This window comes from Hemibagrus wyckioides, linkage group LG20 (assembly GCF_019097595.1).
Source record: "Hemibagrus wyckioides isolate EC202008001 linkage group LG20, SWU_Hwy_1.0, whole genome shotgun sequence".
Taxonomy (NCBI): Eukaryota; Metazoa; Chordata; class Actinopteri; order Siluriformes; family Bagridae; genus Hemibagrus; species Hemibagrus wyckioides.
This window is the reverse complement of record NC_080729.1, coordinates 14,184,773-14,206,265: the sequence shown is the minus strand read 5'-3', so window position 1 is coordinate 14,206,265 and position 21,493 is coordinate 14,184,773. Positions and strand designations below refer to the sequence as shown.

Here is a 21,493-nt window from a genome sequence, read left to right as displayed (position 1 = left end):
TCATATTTCACACACACACACACACACACAAAGAATGTAGGCCATGGCAGACAAAGCTCTCCTTTACTGGAAATGTGGAAAAGAAAAGCTATAAGGTAGGCTATTCTATGGGTTTTTTATGTTTTTTTGTGACACAAACCACAGCCTATCTTCAGTGGCACCGACCTCCTCTCAGTCCTTCCTTCCCTCCCTCCTTCTATAATGGGATCAGCAGGAGGCAGGCTATTCAGCCAATGAAAAAGTAGGAGTGTCAAACCGAGCGTGCTGATTGGTCGGTTAGATCCTGAGCAGACTGAAGAAATAATATGACATCAGGATGTGGAGGCAGGACTTACACTGACAGCCACAATAAACTGCTTCATAGTTCAAGTGCAGGGCAGTACCCAGCTGTCAATGCTTTTGAGTGTTAAAGGAACAAGACGTCGCTATAGTTATCAACTGCTTCCTCTTTTAGATCTATCAGACAAACATGGTTGTTCCTGGGCTTCAAGAAAAGGACAAGAACCTATACTTACCTCCAGAGGATCTGCAAATGGTTGCCCATGTGCCTGATTTTAACTCATATCTTGCAATGTACAAACGGTCCGCCGAAGAACCTGAAGGTAAGTGAGCTGAGAAACAGCAGAAGTGAAACCTAGAGAAATGTGCATGACTCGCCACAAACCCACGTCAATACAAGCTGATTTAGTGCTAGTGAGTGTTAGCTGAATATACAGTACATCTTGACCAGTCTGCTAATCCACAGAGTTCTGGAGGGAGGTTGCTGAGGAGTTTTACTGGAAGAAACCTCCCACAGGCCGGATGCTGCAGTATAACTTTGATATGACCAAGGACCAGGTTTACATCAAGTTCATGGAGGGAGCAAAGACCAATATTTGCTACAACGTGCTAGACCTCAACGTGCTAGACCGGAACCTGGGTGATAAAGTTGCTTTCTACTGGTGAGCTTGCAGGTTTCTTCATCACCCTCACACTGATTATATCAGTTATTTCAGCACTTTACTGTGAACAATGTATCCTGTGTTTTTGGTAACTCATTAATTATCTTTCCATTCAGTGAAACTGGCAAAATGATTAAAATTCCTGATATGAAGTTCTAAACCAGTTTGTCATGAAAATATTCTTTAAAACCTATTAATTAGGCTGATCCATTTATCTAAATACAACTTAGAATTAAAAAAAAACAGGATATAAGCCAAGCATTTAGCCGAGGACTAAGGCCCATCACTGACTCTGTTGAAATCTTGAGATTTCGACAGCCTTTATATGATTACCTCAGAACCTTGAGCTGACCAATGCTCTTGTGTGTAGTACAGGTTCATGTGTATCAGAATCTCAGAATTAGAGACTCTCAGTCAGACATCTTCTTTTGAAAACTGTGGAACATACAGTAACAGAAAGCACATATGCACTGAATCAGTGTTATTACTTAAATATTTCCTTATTTATTATTCAGAACATAACTATTCATAACTTTTTCAGCCACAATAGTCACATCATATTAAATAATAGACATGTTCAATAGATAGATAGATACATAGATGGATGGATGGATGGATGGATGGAAGGAAGGAAAGACAGGAAGACAGATAGGAAGATAAACAGACAGGCAGTCAGAGAGCTAAACACATAGACAGATAGATAGACAGACAGACAGATAGGTGGTTAAACAGACAGACAGACAGGTAGATAAACAGACAGGCATATAGGTAGATAAACAGACAGACAGACAGATAGATGGGTGGATGGTCTGATGGATGGATGGATGGATGGATGAACTGAAGGAAAGACAGGCAGACAGACAGACAGATAGATAGGTAGATAATCCGACAGGCAGACAAATAGCTAGATAAACAGACAGACAGAGAGATGGGTAGATGAGCAGACAGACAGACAGATAGATAAACAGGCATGCAGACAGACAGGTAGACAGACAGGCAGGTAGGTAGATATATTTAACAAATAGTTAATAAGTATCAATTTACTTTGTTTTATTAAAACATTCCTATGTAACACCTTTACTAACAGTTAATAATGATCCAATAATGAAGCCCTAATTAAACTGCATACATCTTGACTGTCCATCACAGATCCCTACGGAACCAGGCTCCTATAATACTTATTCCTAAACAGAAATATGAATTCCTTTTCTATAACCAAATCTATTATATTAAGTATTCTGGCAGCTTCTGTCTTTTTGTGCTAGTTATATACAATACCACCAGTGATATATACTAGCAATAAAGCTCTTCGAATGTGTAATAGCCACACTGTATGTAATTAATCAATAACAGGTTGATTAATCATTGCGATATCACTATCAGTCATAACGTCATGCATTATAAAATCATCGTAACTAAGTAAATATCATTGTGGTAACACAATGCGGGTCATCCCAGCAAATATGTGTGTATCATCAGTTGGGTTCAGCTGATCGGGTGATTCTCGTCTAGTGCCAGTGAATGCTAATAATCTGGAACAGGCAAGAGGGTAGTTAGTCATTAACCAAGACCTGTGGTTGGAAGCATGGGCACAGACTCTTTCCCGGTTCTGTCTGAAGCTGCCAGGACAAAGCCATAGTCCACAGTTAGAGTTCCCGGAAACAAGATCCGGGAGGGTTTATGACTTAGCAACGATGCATGGTGATGCAACAGACTAGCATTTGTACCCACAAGGTCACTTCACCAGGATCCAGACTGCCTTGTCATCATTTCGTGCTCTCTCTAATATTGGGACAGACAGGTGCAGAAGCCTGAAAGTCCAGAGATGGGAATTCTCACCTACATGTTCATGTTAATGGTTATTTTCTGCTCCAGGATGGATTGATTGTAAATATATCATGCACCTAGTTGTCTTACAGTGATAAAACGACTCAGTCCAATGTGCAGACTGGTTTAAGAGCCAGAGCAAACAGTGAAGCTTTGAACAGGCTGCTGGCCATATTGTAATTCAGTCATTTGGCCGTCCTTTTAGCTTGTGCAATAAACATTTCAGGATTACTGTCCAAACAGATTGCTGATGTACATCCAAATGTAATATGGACAAGGTTGCCAGAGAACACGTTATCTTCTCTTAAAAAAGGGGACTTTTAAACTCTTAAACTCTGTTTACAGAAGAAAAGAGGCAGAAATGTAACATTCAAGGTTTAACCATGTGAATTAGCTATGCATCCAGATTAGTTCAAGTTTACTCAAGAGAGTTCTCCACAACCTTGATGAAATCCATACATGCATATTGTTGTACCTGTGGATTTAATTTTTCTCCCGATTGCTTTTGTAGGGAGGGGAACTCACCTGACCATTACCTTACCATCACATACAGCCAGCTTCTAAAGCAGGTGTGCAGATGTGCCAATGCTCTCAAACAGCTGGGTAAGAGTCCTTTTTCTTTATTCCTACCTGAGCAGGAGTGATAATCGCAGATGTCATTTATGAATACCCTTGTCCATCATTGAAGCTCCAGGGTCAGGGGTTTGGTTCCCAACTCCTCTGTGTGTGTGTGTGTCTGTGTGTGTGGAGTTAACATGGTCTCCCCATGCTTCAGGGGTTTCCTCAGGGTAATCTGGTTTCCTCCAGGTTCAAAGACATGTGCTGTGTCCTGACTGGCATCTAAAATTGTCTGTAATGTGTGAATGTGTGTGTTGTGCCCCAAGTCCTCTGTGATAGATTCCAGGTACCCCATGACCCCATGAGAGAGAGAGAGAGAGAGAGACAGACAGACAGACAGACAGAAAGATGGATGGATGGATGTGCCTCAAGTCCTCTGTGATAGACTCCAGGTTTCCCATGACCTCATGACAGAGAGAGAGAGAGAGACAGACAGACAGACAGACTGAACAGACAGACAGACAAACAGACAGACAGAAAGATGGATGGATGGATGGATATATAGAAAGACAGACAGATAGATAGATAGATAGATAGATAGATAGATAGATAGATAGATAGATAGATAGATAGATAGATAGATAGATAGATAGATAGATAGATAGATAGATAGATGGCTGGATGTGCCTTAAGTCTTCTGTGATAGACTCCCCATGACCCCATGAGAGAGAGAGAGAGAGAGAGAAACTGACAGACAGATAGATAGATAGATAGATAGATAGATAGATAGATAGATAGATAGATAGATAGATAGATAGATAGATAGATAGATAGATAGATAGATAGATAGATAGATAGATGGCTGGATGTGCCTCAAGTATTCTGTGATAGACTCCAGGCTGCCTATGACCCTGTGTATGATCCAAAATGGTTTATAGTTGAGACAGGATGCGATTGAGCAGGTAAAGGTTAAAGGTCTCGAGGACACTGGCAGCTTGGCATTGCCAAATTTGGAAATCACAGAATTTCTGATCTGTAGCTCAAATCATTAACCACAGATCTACCATATCTTTCAACTAGCTTACACTGACTCAACCACCCCAGGCATCAAACTAACGCATGCTAAAAGACTGATATCAGTGCTTTACTATAAACCTACAACAATGCGGTTTTGTGTTCACTTTAAACAATCGCTAATATAAAGGACACAAAACCAATCCACTCTTTTTTTGGGCCACAACCATTCTCACTCCCACCAAGTTCGCTATTATAATTATTATTATTTAATTATTTAAAAAATTTCACTATAAAACCAATTCAGTGTTTTCATTTCTGTAGAAAATGAACAGAATTTGAAATGATAAAACTAGGATAGATTTTTTTTTTTTTTTTTTTTTTTAATGGAAATATTGTAAAAATATAATAGCACTGTTTAATTCTCAGATCTGATTGGTCAGTAGACAGGAAGTTACATTTCTACAGCAAAAACTGACAATAAAGAACATGTTTATAGTAATGCACCTTTTTCTAAAACGCCGTAGTTTAGTAATTAAAGAGTTTTTTGTTATGAGGGGATGATCAAATGTATTGGAATTGTTTCCAGCGTCAGTGAAGTCAACAAAGTGGCCAGTGAAGTCAAGAAAGATAACACCAGAGGATGGAGAGGGAGTGACTGTTTACAGCTGCTATAAAGTACGTGATAACAGGAAGTTGGACAACAGGATGTTTTTGTGTGTATATCATCAGGCGGGTGGAGATGGCTGGGTGATGATTATTAAAACCCTGGTGAACAATCCAAACTGTGGGACAATAGCCAGGTCAAAATCAGGCATAGATTTGGATGACCAGCAAACCATTTCATTTCATTTTATTGTCTGTACCGCTTATCCGATCTATCCTCGGGTCACAGGGAGCCTCGGGCGTCAAGGCAGGACACACCCTGGACGGAGTGCTAACCCATCGCAGGACACACACACACACTCATTCACTCACGCAATCACACACTATGGGCAATTTAGAGACTCCAATCAGCCTAGAAGCATGTCTTTGGACTGTGGGAGGAAACCGGAGCACCTGGAGGAAACCCACCAAGCACGGGGAGAACATGCAAACTCCACACACACACAGTGAGCGGGAGCGAGACACCAGCAAACCATATAAACTAAAAAATCTAGAAATCAGAATAACAAGGGCTTGCTACATCAGGGAAGGATACACTAAGCACTACTTTGCAATAATGTAGAGGTTTGTGTGTGTGTGTGTGTGTGTGTGCGTGTGTGTGTGCACTTTTATAGGGTGTGCCTGTGATTGAGCCCATGTGTGTGTAATCACTATTCCTGTGACTGTGAATGTGACAGTGTGTGTGTGTGTGTGCTGAGAATTGTAGTCTGTAGTGGCCATGTTGGCTTCAAGGCATTCTGGGAAACAAAGTCTGGCACTGAATCTGACAAATTATTACATAGAACAGCATGTTCAATAGTAAATAAGATAGGGCTAATAAACATAGTAAATAAACATTGACTAATGGTGGTGGTGTACGTGGATTGGAAAAGAATCAACTACAGGCTGATAGCAGTAAATCCTGGTGTTGATTATTTTCCCATAACTGCGTGCTACATTCCGTACACATGGCTTCTATTCCAGGGTTAGATTGTATTTTAATTATCTTCATCTTTGTTTTTGAGTGTTGACTGTCCATGTTTGAATAAAGTCCCTCACATTATTCAGTTAGGGGAAGATATGAAGGTTGAGGTGGAATCAATCGTGTCTTTCTCTGTTTCAGGTGTAAAGAAAGGAGACAGAGTGGCCATTTACTTGCCTATGATCCCCGAGCTTGTGTTCACCATGCTGGCCTGTGCTCGAATAGGGGCAGTGCATTCGATTGTGGTATGTGTCCACTGTGATCTGCAACAGGTTCTGCAAAGTAAACAGTTTTGCAGAAGCACGCTTTGTCTTTCCTGAAGCAGTGCTGAGTGCTGACTCTTCAGGAAAACGTGGACTTCTTTTATATTGCTTAGATACTGTTGATTAAAACACACACACATACACACGCGACAGAGAACACTGTCCGGTTCAACCACAGGTTGTGTTTTCAAGTATTTATTTATATCACAGAATTTGATAAGTTTTATATGTTGTTCTCCTTGGCATTGAGTGCATGGAAGAACCCTCTGTCTGTTCTGCCAGGACTATTTTTTTTTTTTGTTCCCGGTTGCAGCTGAAGTTAAAAATACTGCCGGCTAACCTTCAAGGTTAATTTTAATGGCATATAAAGGTCTATTTTTGGGTTAGTTGAATGTGAGGCCTCATTCCTGCCAGGCCATTGTCCTACTTTCTATAACTGAACAAGTTTGATCTAAATCAAATTTCTTCTTACGCCAGATGTAGCTGGTCAGCCAGGACACGTCCAAAAGTGCTTCTCTTTGAGTTTTATACTCAAGCTACAGGGCTAATGTGGTTGTCTTGCGTGGAATAATATGCAAATTTAATCCACATACATATTTTTGCATCTGGTTATGATGCAATGTGTAATGGCACATGAAAACCATGCGCCATATATCATGTGCTAAAATTCCACAAAAAAATAACTAATAAAAAAAAAATTTAATAAATGAATGAATGAATGAATGAATGAATGAATTAATTAATAGATAAATAAATAAATTAATTAATAAATAAATAAATAAATGTAAAACCTTTTTTAATAAATTAAAAAAAATAAATAAATAATGTGAAAATCTATGAATAGTGTTTAAAAATATGTATGTGGAAATTAATTTGAACAAGAGTAATAAATCATGTGGCGATAAACGAATAATTTTAGGAAAAAAATCTGAGGTGCGTACAGAGGTGCAAACTGCATATTTTATTCCACGAAACATTTTGTGAAATAAAATAATGAGGTGTTAAATTAAATTCATATGAGAAGCGTGTATCATGGCTTTCTTAACATAAAGAATTTCATTTTATTTCCATAAGTAAACATTCAATTCTTGATATCGAAATAAATTTTTTATGAGATTTTTATGTGTACAAATATCATTTTCAGGCTATCATTTTATCATTTTATACTAGTCATTTTTTTCCATTGCTCAAAATGACGTTTTTACTAGAACTGATTTTTTCCCCAGTAAAAAAAAAAAACTATGTGGAAATATGTGGAACTATATGTGGAAATCGAATTCCTGATATCAAGTATAAGCCGTTATTAAAAGCTCAAATGGCTTAGTGCACACATGATCATTGACGTGAAGCTTCTAAAACTTTTCCGTATGGGAAAAGAACAGGGAATTGTTTAGAAATGGCAGTAAATTATACTGAATCGTAAACCAACTCTGCTTAACATTAGAAGAACAGTATATGGGTTAAGTAAGATGTTTATGAAATAAACATTCAGCACTTCTTGATATTAGCTTGACACTAAAGAATCATGAAACATGGCTGACTGAATGCATATAATCCTGACGAAACCCTTTATGCCACGTTGTTTGTGTTTCAGTTTGCCGGATTTTCTTCTGAGTCTCTGGCTGAAAGGATCGTGGACGCACAGTGTGGCATCCTGGTTACGGCAGGTAACATTCATGTGACGCTGTGCCAGCATGGAAACTGATTCAACATGACTTTATTATCACGGATTTTATGAGTTGGTTATCTTCAGATAGCTCAAGCGGTCAGACAACAATAGATAAAACGTAGTAAATAAGAGGCGTGTGCTTGTCATTATTTTATCCCCTTATTTTTATAATCATTTTGTGTGTCTGCGCTACAGACGGTGTTTACAGGGGAGATAAACTGATCAACCTAAAGCAGATTTCAGACCATGCCTTGGAGCAATGCCGAGAAAAGTAAGCCTCCTTCCTCTCATTCGTCTCGATCTCTTTCAGCTAAATGAGCTTCTGTTCTGCCCTAACAAGCCACAGTCTGGGCCCATTAAGTCCAACACCTTGCACCAGCTTCCTTTATAAAGGCTTAACATCCTCCACGCAGCCACTCAAAGCCACAGCTACCGGCGACAAGTTGCCGGGCAACAGCACGGCTTGGAAACGTCATGTGCTGGTCGTCATGGTGACAGGTGAAATAAAACATACAGGGAGCAATGAGAAGAAGCGTGAAAAATGGAAGGATCTAGCAGAAACTGTTCACTATCTTTAGGTGTTGATACTCTGACTCAAAGATAAGTGGATGTGATGGCACGGTGACACGTATTTCACTTCCACGCTATACAAACTACAATTTGCTGACCTAAATTGCTGTGCCAGAAATGATTAATCTCTTGCATCTCTTGGGTCTATCTAAATTGACCTGGAAGAGTGGTGGAGTAGCTGAGTCATTGTTTAGTTACCTCGTCTCTCTCTCTCCCTCTCTCTCTCTCTCTCTCTCTCTCTCTCTCTATCTATCTATCTCTATCTCAGAAGCTCCTTTACAGTCCAGAAATGTATTGTAGTGAAGCATCATGCCTTCAGGATAAGCAACACCTGCAATAAGCTACAGGTTGGTCGAACTCTAACTTTCTTATAATTGTTGTACACGTTGCAAAATGGTTTGCAAGACTGAATATAACATCCACCATAACATCTCCCCAACTGTCTTGCTCATATTTGCATAATGCAATGACTCTGTCCTTACCTGTATCTGTATTCCAATTAAAAACTTGAAGTGGGTGTGGCCTAAACGTACAAAAAAATAAATAAAATGAATTATGATGCCCCCGGAAACCTTGGAAAACTCAGGAAATATCCTAAAGGGAGAAATGACATCACTGTCAGTGTGATATGTGAATTTCAACCTCAGCTACATCACTCGAGTTCATAACTGGTATCAACTAGAGATGTGTGTGGGACTGATTTCTGGCTGTATTATTTCTGTCTGTACCTGCCTTTTTTTAATTAATTGCAGGTAAGTTTAATTGCAAACAAAAATAATATTTGCATGAGCAGGATTAAAAACAAAAGGCAGCCCTACTAGTAGTTTAATGTAAACCACCATGGCTCTGACTGGGCAGTTAGTGAGGATGAGTCAATGAACTGAGTAAATACATTTCACAAAACTGCATGTTCATGTACATGGTTGTTGTTCCATTAGCCCCGAACCTGACCGCTCAGTTGCACTTGCATAAAAGTAAAAGCCCCACACTTTTCATTGCATCCTTTGTTATTCCATTTATACCCCGATATACACCTCTAAAGCTTTCCAAAACAATTCTTTTTCAAATCTGAATGCGTGTTCATTTAGAACACAAAAAAAAATCCCCCCAAAATTCCAGTATGGCATGCACCCCTGCTGATGAATCAGAGTAGCATCATACCTTGTGGTATTTGTACTGTTTACGTCTAAGGCATGTGAATTTCTTGGTTTTTGTTCTTCAATCTCCAGGACAGATGTTACTTGAAAGATCACACTGTTCGTATGTGCAATATTGTTAAGGGCAATAAGTAGCTGCTATTTCTGTACATCTCAATTGAACAATCCCATCTGAACAGGAAGTCAATTTTTACACTCCTTTTTATTTCTTTTTGATCCTTTTTATCCTTTTATTTTTTTACACCATAAGGAGGGACACTTAATTTAGGTGTAGTCTGTGCATTGACAATAAAGAATCTATCTATCTATCTATCTATCTATCTATCTATCTATCTATCTATCTATCTGTCTGTCTGTCTGTCTGTCTGTCTGTCTGTCGGTCGGTCGGTCGGTCGGTCGGTCGGTCGGTCGGTCGGTCGGTCGGTCGGTCTGTCTGTCTGTCTGTCTGTCTGTCTGTCTGTCTGTCTGTCTGTCTATCTATCTATCTATCTGTCTGTCTGTCTGTCTGTCTGTCTGTCTGCCTATCTATCTATCTATCTATCTATCTATCTATCTATCTATCTGTCTGTCTGTCTGTCTGTCTGTCTGTCTGTCTGTCTGTCTGTCTATCTATCTATCTATCTATCTATCTATCTATCTATCAGTCTGTCTGTCTGTCTGTCTGCCTATCTATCTATCTATCTATCTATCTATCTATCTATCTATCTATCTATCTATCTATCTGTCTGTCTGTCTGTCTTTCTATATATCCATCCATCCATCCATCCATCTTTCTGTCTGTCTGTTTGTCTGTCTGTCTCTCTCTCTCTCTCTCTGTCATGGGGTCATGGGAAACCTGGAGTCTATCACAGAGGACTTGAGGCACATCCAGCCATCTATCTATCTATCTATCTATCTATCTATCTATCTATCTATCTATCTATCTATCTATCTGTCTGTCTGTCTGTCTGTCTGTCTGTCTGTCTGTCTGTCTGTCTGTCTATCTATCTATCTATCTATCTATCTATCTATCTATCTATCTATCTATCTATCTATCTGTCTGTCTGTCTTTCTATATATCCATCCATCCATCCATCTTTCTGTCTGTCTGTTTGTCTGTCTCTCTCTCTCTCTCTCTCTCTCTCTCTCTCTGTCATGGGGTCATGGGAAACCTGGAGTCTATCACAGAGGACTTGAGGCACATCCAGCCATCTATCTGTCTGTCTATCGGTCTGTCAAACTATCTATCTATCTATCTATCTATCTATCTATCTATCTATCTATCTATCTATCTATCTATCTATCTATCTATCTATCTATCTATCTATCTGTTTGTCTGTCGGTCGGTCGGTCGGTCGGTCTGTCTGTCTGTCTGTCTGTCTGTCTGTCTGTCTGTCTGTCTATCTATCTATCTATCAGTCTGTCTGTCTGTCTGTCTGCCTATCTATCTATCTATCTATCTATCTATCTATCTATCTATCTATCTATCTATCTATCTATCTAACAGACTCACACTGGATTACATCCCTACTATGTGCGCATATGTGTTACATTGTGCATGTTTGTGTACATACGTGTGTTTCAGACACCGTGGAATGCAGAGTGTGATGTGTGGTGGGACGACATTGTGAACAGTGCGTCAGAGGAGTGTGAGCCTGAGTGGATGGATGCTGAAGACCCCCTCTTCATCCTCTACACCAGCGGGTCCACGGGCAAACCCAAGGCAAGGACCTTCACATTTTAATTAAGCGCTGAAATCTGTAATCAGGAATCAAGCTAGTACTGCATTGACGACATAGTGAACAAATTAGTAGAAAGAACTGAAATGAAAATGACAACCATAGTGTCTAGGTTAAACGTCCAGATTATAGCTACTCTATATTACCAAAAGTTTTGGGACACACCTCCAAATCATTGAATTCAGGTGTTCTTTTTCAGGGGTTGGGCTTGGCCCCTTATTTCCAGTGAAAAGAACTCTTAATGCTTCAGCACACCAAGACAGTTGTACATGAAACTGTCCAAAATGTCCTTTCACTGAAACTAAGGGGCCGAGCCCAACCTCTGAAAAACAACACCTGAATTCAATGATTTGGAGGAGTGTCCCAAAACTTTTGCCAATATAATGTAATTGTTTTGTCTCATAGGGCATACTGCACACGACTGCCGGCTATCTGCTCTACACATCACTTACGTTCAAATACGTCTTTGATTATCACCATGACGATGTGTACTGGTGCACAGCAGACATTGGCTGGATCACAGGCCACTCTTACATCACATATGGTCCATTAGCCAACGGAGCGACCAGTGTGCTGGTATGTCTTTTAGACAAAGTCTGTACTTGATTGATTTCATTACAATGTGGTTAGTGCATATAATCAGACGTGTGTGTATATGTGTGTGTGTGTGTGTGGACTGGTGGCAGTTTGAAGGTATTCCAATCTACCCTCACGTGGGTAGGATTTGGGAGATCATAGAGAAGCACAAAGTGTCTAAGTTTTACACAGCGCCCACCGCCATCAGGCTGCTTATGAAGTTCGGGAGTGAGCCACTGCAAAAGTGAGTGAAATATCCCTACACACTCTTGTACACACTTGTCCTCTCAGGATCTAATCTATAATGCTGGTGAAAATCTGATCATCTGATACGTTTCTAACCACATCACTTTCCAACCACTTGTCCAAGCATCACCAGATAACACGTTAATAAGCAAGTTACAACAGTTTTTTAACTTCAACTGTGGTGTGTGATCTCCTTTAAAGGGGTCAAATGTGATTTATTTATCAGTTTGCATTTGCATTTCGTTTGTATGGAATAAAACCTTTTTTGTATGCTCTTAAAGGAAAGTCATCGAAGAAGGGATGCTACGATGACAAGAAGTGGAGTTACTGTAACCATAATAATAATAATCAGGTTAATTTAAAGAGCATTAAATTGAAATTTAGAGTACATCCTGAAGTAAACAACTGCGTAAGTTGCTATTATAGATACGTTAACATATTATAATGAAGCTGAATACAGCCAGAGATTCTGTGAATGAATCAGCACAATCTACATGGGTTCCTCTGAACCAACCAAAAACAGCATGCATAAGGATCCCATAACTACAGTATCTAAGTGTAAATAAACGGTCAGGATTACAGAACGATGAGCCTGAGAGACATTTTAGCTGGACGTGTTAGCAAAGTATTATAGAGAGGTGTGAAAGAAGCATTGAGCATGATAACAGGGGACTTTCTGAAAGCATAAATTTCCCTTTAGCTCTTGAAATAGCAAAAACAAAACTAGCTAAAAATGCGTGACCTTTGGACACACATGGAGATCACGTGGAAACCCCACACACAAGTTCAGGTCTGAACTAAGGACCCTGAAACTGTGAGGTAGGAATTTAGCCGGTGCACCAGCACACCACATTGAGATGCTACTTTCAAAGCTTCAGTACATGGCCTTGAAATTGAAAGCAGTTTATAATTAGAATTTAGATTTATCCCAAGTTTAATCAGTAGGTCTGTCATTTGAAAGCCCCAGCCCAGATGAACTGACACACCAGATTGCACATCATACTCAAATGATAGCTTTTTTCATGACACGCTATCCTGTGTAATTTAGATTTCAGATTGCACCATCATTCTGTTCTATCAACACAAACTGCTAGTTATTTCCATGCTCTCTGAAGAGCTTCTCCAAATTCGGGGCCTTGTTAGGCGGCTGTGGTCGAAGCAGTAATCAGTACTGCAGTCTCTGGTGTAGGATTTAACTGGAACTCACTGGTTTTCGTGGCATGACAGGGTTCACTGGGTTCATTCACCAGTTTTCTTCTGCCAGAAGAGAGGAACTGATGCCATCTACTGGAGACATAATGGGAATACAAATGGAGATAATGTTCTAGCTCAAATGGCTGTTAGTCCTGTTTGTTTTTTTACTGTAAAACATTTATTGACCCTGAAATATATACCTTCTAAATATATATCTTGTTCATAAACATCTGAAATTTGAAGGTGTTTCTTCAGCCACTAAAATTCAGTGTAAGGTTCTCCAACAGAGGGAAAAACACACGTCTCACACTGAAAGCCAACAGACTCATTTTATATCAGACTTGCGATAATTAAATAATCCACTTGTTTATACTGATTGAAAATGTCCCATAAGTCAATTTCCACTCTGCTGGCGGACTGGAACACCAGTGTACTTCAGAATCATTGGCAAACTGATGTGGTATAAAATGAATAAAATGATTTAAGCCATGCTGTTATTGGAAATGAATCCACTTTAAGATGGTAACAGTTACTCTGCTTTGCACTTGGCTTCATCACGCCATCCCATTGTTGATTATTTTGTTCTTTACATAACGAATTAAGGTACATAAGCTGTCATGTACGGCTAATGTCAGTTTCAAAATATCCCTGTGTATAATGGTTATCACTATACATTATGTTTATGAGTAGCCATCTTTTTAATTTCTTAGACATCAATAACTGATATCTGCAATTATTTTCATCTACATTGACCTCTGACCCCTCTAAAGGCCCACAATATGATCACAAATCATCACTATACCATTACCAATACCATTATTTCAGGGTGTCTAACTCTGTCTATTTCAGATATGATCTGTCAAGTTTGCGTGTACTGGGGACTGTGGGAGAGCCCATAAACCCTGAAGCCTGGCTCTGGTACCACGATGTCGTGGGTCAGGGTAGATGCCCCGTAGTCGACACCTTCTGGCAGACGGAGACGGTAAAATAGTTTATTTTGCTCGGTCATCCAACCGAACGTGTACAAGACCCCTGTATTGAAGAAGGATTCGATTATGCTGATTGTGTTTGACAAATGAAATAAATAATTTAGTAAAAATGTGTGTATTTGTTCTTTAGGGAGGTCATGTTCTGACTCCATTGCCTGCAGCAACACCACTTAAGCCAGGATCTGCTGTAAGTCTCTTCAAAAATTCATGTAGTTTTCTCAATTAGATTCAAAACTTGAACAATGATAAATGATTCATTAGTCTGGTTCTTCACTGGCACAGTGAATTCCTATTATATATATCATCATGTCTGAAATCTGGAATCAGATTAAATGCCATTATGTGTTGTGTATAGTGTTTGCAATATGTAAGAAATCAAAACAAACAAAATGTGCTCTCATAAGCATGTTCTCATGTAGAGCAGTGCTTTGTTGTGTGGGATATAAATGTAGACATTGCCATACATATATAATATTTTGCATTTTGTGTATTGTGCAGACGTTACCGTTTTTCGGTGTGCAGCCCACAATCCTGAACGAGCACGGAGAGGAGCTGGAGGGAGAGGCAGAGGGCTACCTGGTGAGAGCTCACAGCTTTACTTTCATGTAAAATGTTATTGAATAAGAACAAGAACAGGCAGAACTAATCCTGAATCAGGAGAAATGAGGTATAGAAAGGATGCATGAACATACCCCCATTCTTACACCCTTTGGTGAAATATATAAAGTGCTATAAAATTGCTGTCCCAGCATATATTTTATCTAAATTGTGAAGCATGACCGACACTAGATTTTGACTCATAGTATAAAGCTTTATGCCTTATGCATTTTTATTCCCAATCCATCTAATTCCCAAAAAAATCTAATTTGACAAATATAAAAATGCTGCACTTTTGGACCCTGCAATGCATTTACATTTCAGCTATCATAACAGTAATTTAATTCCTTTATTATTATTATTATTATTATTATTATTATTATTATTATTATTATTATTATTATTATTAAGGAATCTTATGAACTGGAATGGTCAGAAATGAAGCTCAGGTTATTCTAATTTTTTCCCCGAACAGTTAGTTCCAGTCCATTAATTTGATTGGTCGTGCAGCTTTCCGAGAGTGCTTATATTTCGTACAACCCAGGGATGTCCAATCTTATCCACAAAGGGCCAGTGTCGGTTCAGGTTTTCATTCCAAACAAGCACGAGATGTACCTTTTTTTTACGTGTTTAATCTTGACTTTCAGTAGACTCAGGTTTGGCATCTGCTTGGTAAAAACCTGCACCTACATCGTCTCTGAGGATAAGATTGGACACTGTCTAGTATTACCACACTGAAATGCATAACTGCTCATCTATGCTATCCTAGTTAGAGTTAGCAGGCATGACAATAGACACTATTCATTAACATAACTTGTGGCCTAAAATATGAACGCTTAATCAGTGACGGTGAAAAGGAAAAAAGGAAACATGTTTAACCGGATGTACAAAATCAATGCTAACTAGCTAGCTGACTGGATATTAAGTGAATATACACCGATCAGGCATAACATTATGAGCACTGAGAGGTGAAGTGAATAACACTGATTATCTCCTCATCATGGCACCTGTTAGTGGGTGGGATATATTAGGCAGCAAGTGAACATTTTGTGTTAGAAGCAGGAAGCGTAAGGATTTGAGCGAGTTTGACGACGGGCCAAATTGTGATGGCTAGACCACTGGATCAGAGCATCTCCAAAACTGCAGCTCTTGTGGGGTGTTCCCGGTCTGCAGTGGTCAGTATCTATCAAAAGTGGACCAAGGAAGGAACAGTGGTGAACCGGCGACAGGGTCATGGACGGCCAAGGCTCACTGATGCATATGGGGAGCGAATGCTGGCCAATGTACCGTGGGTTTTACATGTTCAAGGAATAGTAATATGAGGCAAGGGAGCATAAATAAAAAGAACCTATAAAAACTTTACTAAAAGAGCGTCAGTAACATGAGAGAAGTGCAGACTATTTGAGGCGTCTCTGTTTAAATCCAGGTTTCACTGTATGATTCCAGGTTTTCCGGAAACCCTGGCCAGGCATCATGAGGGGCATCTATCAAAATCAAGAACGATTCCAAAACACTTACTTCAAAAAGTTCCCAGGGTTTTATGTGACAGGAGATGGTAAGTGCAGCTCACTTGACTTTGCCCTGATGTGATGTGATTGTAGAGAATCAAGTTCCTATTTTAACTTACATACACAGTCAACACTTTCTTGTATTGAGAAACCATAAAGCCGTCCATCCTAATGACTTTCCTGTGGTAGAAAAACATTTAAAAAATTATTTACCTCTTTTGGAGTTCTGGCAATCAGCCAGTCTAATCAATCAGATTTGAGCATGCACCATTGCTGTGGTATGAATAACAATGAACAGAGTTCCTTGAGTAGAGCATATTGCCGTATGACCTTCTGGTGTTGTGTTTCCTTGGCACCGTGCTGCAGTACAGAGGTGTCAGTGTTGCGCTGACATGGCCTGTGCTGTGCTGTTCTTTAATTTCAGGATGCAGAAGGGACAAAGATGGCTACTACTGGATCACCGGCAGAATAGATGACATGCTGAATGTCTCAGGTGAGGGTTCGAAGTGTATGATCATGTAAATCTGCTGATTAGATTATTATTTTCAATGACTGAGTCTATGTGGGTCTGAGACATGAGAGCTTTTCATTAGTTAAAAGCATTAAGTTATTATGGGAACAGGTTTATTTTTTAGGGTATGGGGATGGGTGGAGAAATAGATTTATCACCTTTAGACCTAAAATAAAGAGCATTTTCTATATAGTTAGTGCCTGGAATATACAATATAATCTTTCTGCCATTTTATTTTGGAAACTTAACATTCTTCTTCCTGTCATGATACACTGAATGCCAAAGGGGAGTCAATACTCTTGACTTTGACACTTGTTTCCATGGTATCCTGCTGCTGATTTGATGTTGTGATAGGGCTTTCACAAAAATGGGGTGGACCTGATCTATTATAGGGGCAGGACCCCCTGGACCCATAATACCAGCTTTAGTAATGTTTATACTGTTAATCCAATAATTCAAAAATGTTAGCAACAAACACAAATGCACACAGAACAACAGCTTTTAGATAACTTTAACATATAAATACACAAATCTGCCTCCCTCAAGGGCACCTGCTCAGCACTGCCGAGGTGGAAGCGGCGTTATCAGAACACCCGTCTGTGGCTGAAGCAGCCGTGGTCAGCTGTCCTCACACCGTCAAGGGCGAGTGTCTCTACTGCTTCGTCACGCTTAAGGACAGCAAGGAATTCAACCACACACTCATGGAGGAGCTCAAGAGGAAAGGTCAGAGGTTGCCTAGAGCACTGTGTTTTCAATTATAACCCTTCTGATTAAAGCTCTTCTGATTTTCATGCCACAAAATGATTTTTTCACAGTGAGAGAGAAGATTGGCCCGATAGCCACTCCAGATTTCATCCAGAATGCCCCGGGCCTCCCCAAAACTCGCTCAGGTTTGATCAGCTAATCCTCTTAACAAGATTTTTAATTTTCATTTTATTATTGTTGTTGGAGTGCCTAATTCAGGGGTGTCCAATCTTATCCGCAAAGGGCCGGTGTGGGTTTTCATTCCAACTAAGCAGAAGCCACACCTGAGTCTACTGAGAGCCAAGATCTACTGATTAGCCAGTTGGAATCAGGTGTAGCTTCTGCTTGGTTGGAATGAAAACCTGCACCCACACCGGCCCTTTCTGGATAAGATTGGACACCCCTGGTCTAATTCAAACTGGTAATATCTTTGAACTGCCATATTCTGACGTGTTTGATTCCTCTTTCACCACAGCATTTTTAATGAATTTATCCATTTCTAGTTACATTTGATGAGTTTTAATAGCTAGAAAACACTCAGTCCTTAACCAATCTCTCTCTCTCTCTCTTGAAAAGTTATCTCTAGTCATCTTTACACTGACACTGGAGACTCCTTCCATAAACGCCAAACAAACAGAAAGCCTCACAATATCAACCATCATACATGCTTTTAAAATATGTTGAATATCCACCATATAAGCGGAAATAGAAAACCAGTGAATTCTGGAACTACTCTCAAAGCTGCTGCTATTAGAAAAGTAACCAGCAACTTGTGGCCAATCCGAATCAAGAGTTAACAAACAATGTGGTATAAAATCCTTTATTCTTAATTTCCTCTCCAGGGAAGATCATGCGGCGTGTCCTGAGGCAGATCGCCCGCAATGAGAAAGACCTGGGTGACCTTTCCACTCTGGCTGACCCCAAAGTTGTGGAAGTGCTCTTCAGTCAGAGGTGTGAAGCAGCAGCGTGAAAGCTTTAAGCCATTTCTCATGCCTTTCCAACTCATCCAGGAACAGCCTTCATTCAAAAAAAAATAATAATAAAAAAGCTTTCACACTGTCAGCTGATCCTAATTTAGAAAGCAGAGGGACATTTCCTTTTACCTTATCTGTGAAGGATTTTTAGGTTATTCTTCTAGCCACGATCGAAAAATGAGCATGCAAGCAGACATGAGGATGATTTTGATTGAATCACAGTTTCAGAGGTTCTGAACTAAACTGGTGGAGTGTTCCTTCATCTCTGTAAGAAGGTTCCCAAACAGAGAGGTCATGTAGATGTCCGTGCCTTTCCAGATTCTGACACCACAACCCTGGCTATAAAAGAACGACATAAATAACCTATATTTCGTTGTCATGCCCACATTTTGTGCCACTGTAATGTAATCACGGTCCACGATCCAACCAATAGAGAGACTAACTCTAATAGTGTACATACTTTTCCACAGAAATCGATATGCATTTTGGTCATTTTGAAATCCAGGAAACTGGGTGGCCTTTTTTTTGTCTTGCGATGACTTTATATAACTTATTGTGCTTGCACCCTTGATAAAACTGCACAAGGTCTGACCGGTGCTGTTCTCAGAATAGAAGAGCTAGTATCTGTCGGATAAATGAGCCAAATATTGCATTTCGACAGCGATACAGACTGTGAAGCTAGTTTATGGTGATATCAAAGAACAAGACTTAAATTCAGCTGCAATTTACAATATTTTTTGGTTTATTTCCAACCAGAAGCCTAAACAAACAACCAATCGAGCCATTTCAGTATTCCAATATGGCTGTATTGCAAATTGCACTTTCATGAAGGTATCTTTGATACACAAATATGATTACAGAGCCACTTCTTCCCTTCCAAATCTATCTATGAGGCATATCCAGTTTACAATATAAGAGCTAATAAATATAAAAGAAGTTAAATGAACATTTTTCATTTGTAAATAAAAGATATTGTTGAAGACACGCGATTCTGATTAACATAATGAAATGTAAACTGATTAAATGCCCTTATGAATGCTGATGTGCACAAGGGGGTGAAAAAAAATTGCTGCACGGATTACATTACTTATATTACTACACAAGTTTGATCCAAAATATTGTCTCCCTGTTCATTCTTGAATCAGGTACAAGGTCCTATTATTCATATTTAAGTCACTTAATGAACTGACTCTTGTGTTATGGATTAGCTTTTATCAACATACCTCTCCACACGATCTTCCATCTTCCTTACTGTTCCTGAATCCTGATTAAAGGATTGCTCTGTTTACTCCCAAGGCTCTGAAACTATAGACCCTGCAACATAAAGCATGTATCTTCTGATGTGGCATTATAATGAATACATTTTAATTGTCTTGTAACTTGCTGATTTAATACAGATCGGATTAATGTTGGTTGTTTTTAAAGTCCTGTATAAATAAATGTACTTGCATACTGCACTGTGTTTGTCCTACTATTTATTTTTTAACCTACAATTTGTCTGTGTTACCCAAGATACCCTTACTCTTTTGGGACAGCCCTAAAATGGGAACATCCATATACATAAATAATAAACAGACGCAAGGCCGAATTGAAGTTGGAGCGGAAACAAGGAAACAAGGAAATAAGGAAACAAGGAAATATGGGGGGAAAAGGTTCAGAATACACATACATGGAAGGACACTTCACAACAACACAGTAAAACACAAGGGAATAATAGATAAGTGTATATATATAAGTGTAATATATAATTTTAATAATAATTGAGATGAACACAAAGGGGCGGAGACAAGACAAGGAGGTGAGAATCGATGTCGATGAAAAACATTTAAATATCATATGTAACTTCTGAAGAGCAGTACTCAATGAAAAATAAAAATAAAAATAAGATCATTAAACAAAATAATAACAAATTACACCGATCAAAAGTTTACACCCCCTGCCTCATAATGCATCATGGTTGAGCATCTGTGAACGTTCGCACCTTTTGTACGAGTCCTTTGGTTGTCCTCACGATGAAAAGATGGATCTTAGAATCATGTAGCTGCTGTTGGAAAGAGGTCAAATGTTTAGAAGAAGCAGGAAAAACAAAGAATGTAAAGGATTTAAAGGATTTTTGGGCACACATGAGGAAACTGTCCCAAAACATAAAAACAATCATTTATCATCTAAGTGTCTAAGTGAAAATTCAGTTATTATTTTGTCTTGTGGACTTGATGTAAGCACATGAAATATATCATTCACGGCAAAACTAAATAAAAAATCTCCTCTTATTTCTATTGAATGATTAACATTTTGCAGATTCAGAAGCTTACAGTAGCTGAGGTTGTGGAACTGTCCGAGTCAGTATTCACACACCATGCACGCTCAACAGGGCTGACATTGATCTATTTGTGTTTTTCTCCCAGTGTCCCAACACCGGGTTAAGATAAAGATAAAGATAAAGATACAGATAAAGATAATTGCATTGTCTCACAAACATGACTTGACCCTTACTCACTATGTGTACATACTGCCTTAAAATATTACAGATCTACAGTTATTTGCATCAAACCAACTGACCTACAAACTACACACAGTCATCACAACCCTTCTGATCCTCCTGCTTCTCTGGAGTAACAACTCTAATGCAATATGATTTTAATGATACCATCAACTTAAAACGAGATAAGAGACGGGCATTAAGTGCCCCGAATCCCTGTTTTCCTCCTCTTCTTGCTTTCATCTCACCGTCTCATTGTTTGAGGCTAAATGCCTGGATGGGTGGATTTTGTAACGAGAATTTGCAGGCAATAAAAGAGTTTACAAGTCCA

The 21,493-nt window shown here is 39.2% G+C and overlaps 1 protein-coding gene across 1 annotated transcript; it reads left to right on the top strand.

Moving 5' to 3' along the window:
* Positions 1-333: 333 nt before the first annotated feature.
* On the top strand, positions 334-20,134 carry acss2l (acyl-CoA synthetase short chain family member 2 like). Its single transcript, XM_058419044.1, has 18 exons — positions 334-602; positions 746-941; positions 3,280-3,371; positions 6,109-6,212; positions 7,825-7,897; positions 8,095-8,170; positions 8,738-8,816; positions 11,191-11,328; positions 11,750-11,920; positions 12,031-12,164; positions 14,210-14,342; positions 14,480-14,536; positions 14,848-14,928; positions 16,393-16,501; positions 16,879-16,947; positions 17,512-17,688; positions 17,781-17,855; positions 18,552-20,134. The coding sequence occupies exons 1-18, from the start codon at positions 470-472 to the stop codon at positions 18,677-18,679; spliced, it is 2,025 nt and encodes a 674-aa protein (XP_058275027.1). The 5' UTR covers positions 334-469; the 3' UTR covers positions 18,680-20,134.
* The last annotated feature ends 1,359 nt before the right edge of the window (positions 20,135-21,493 follow it).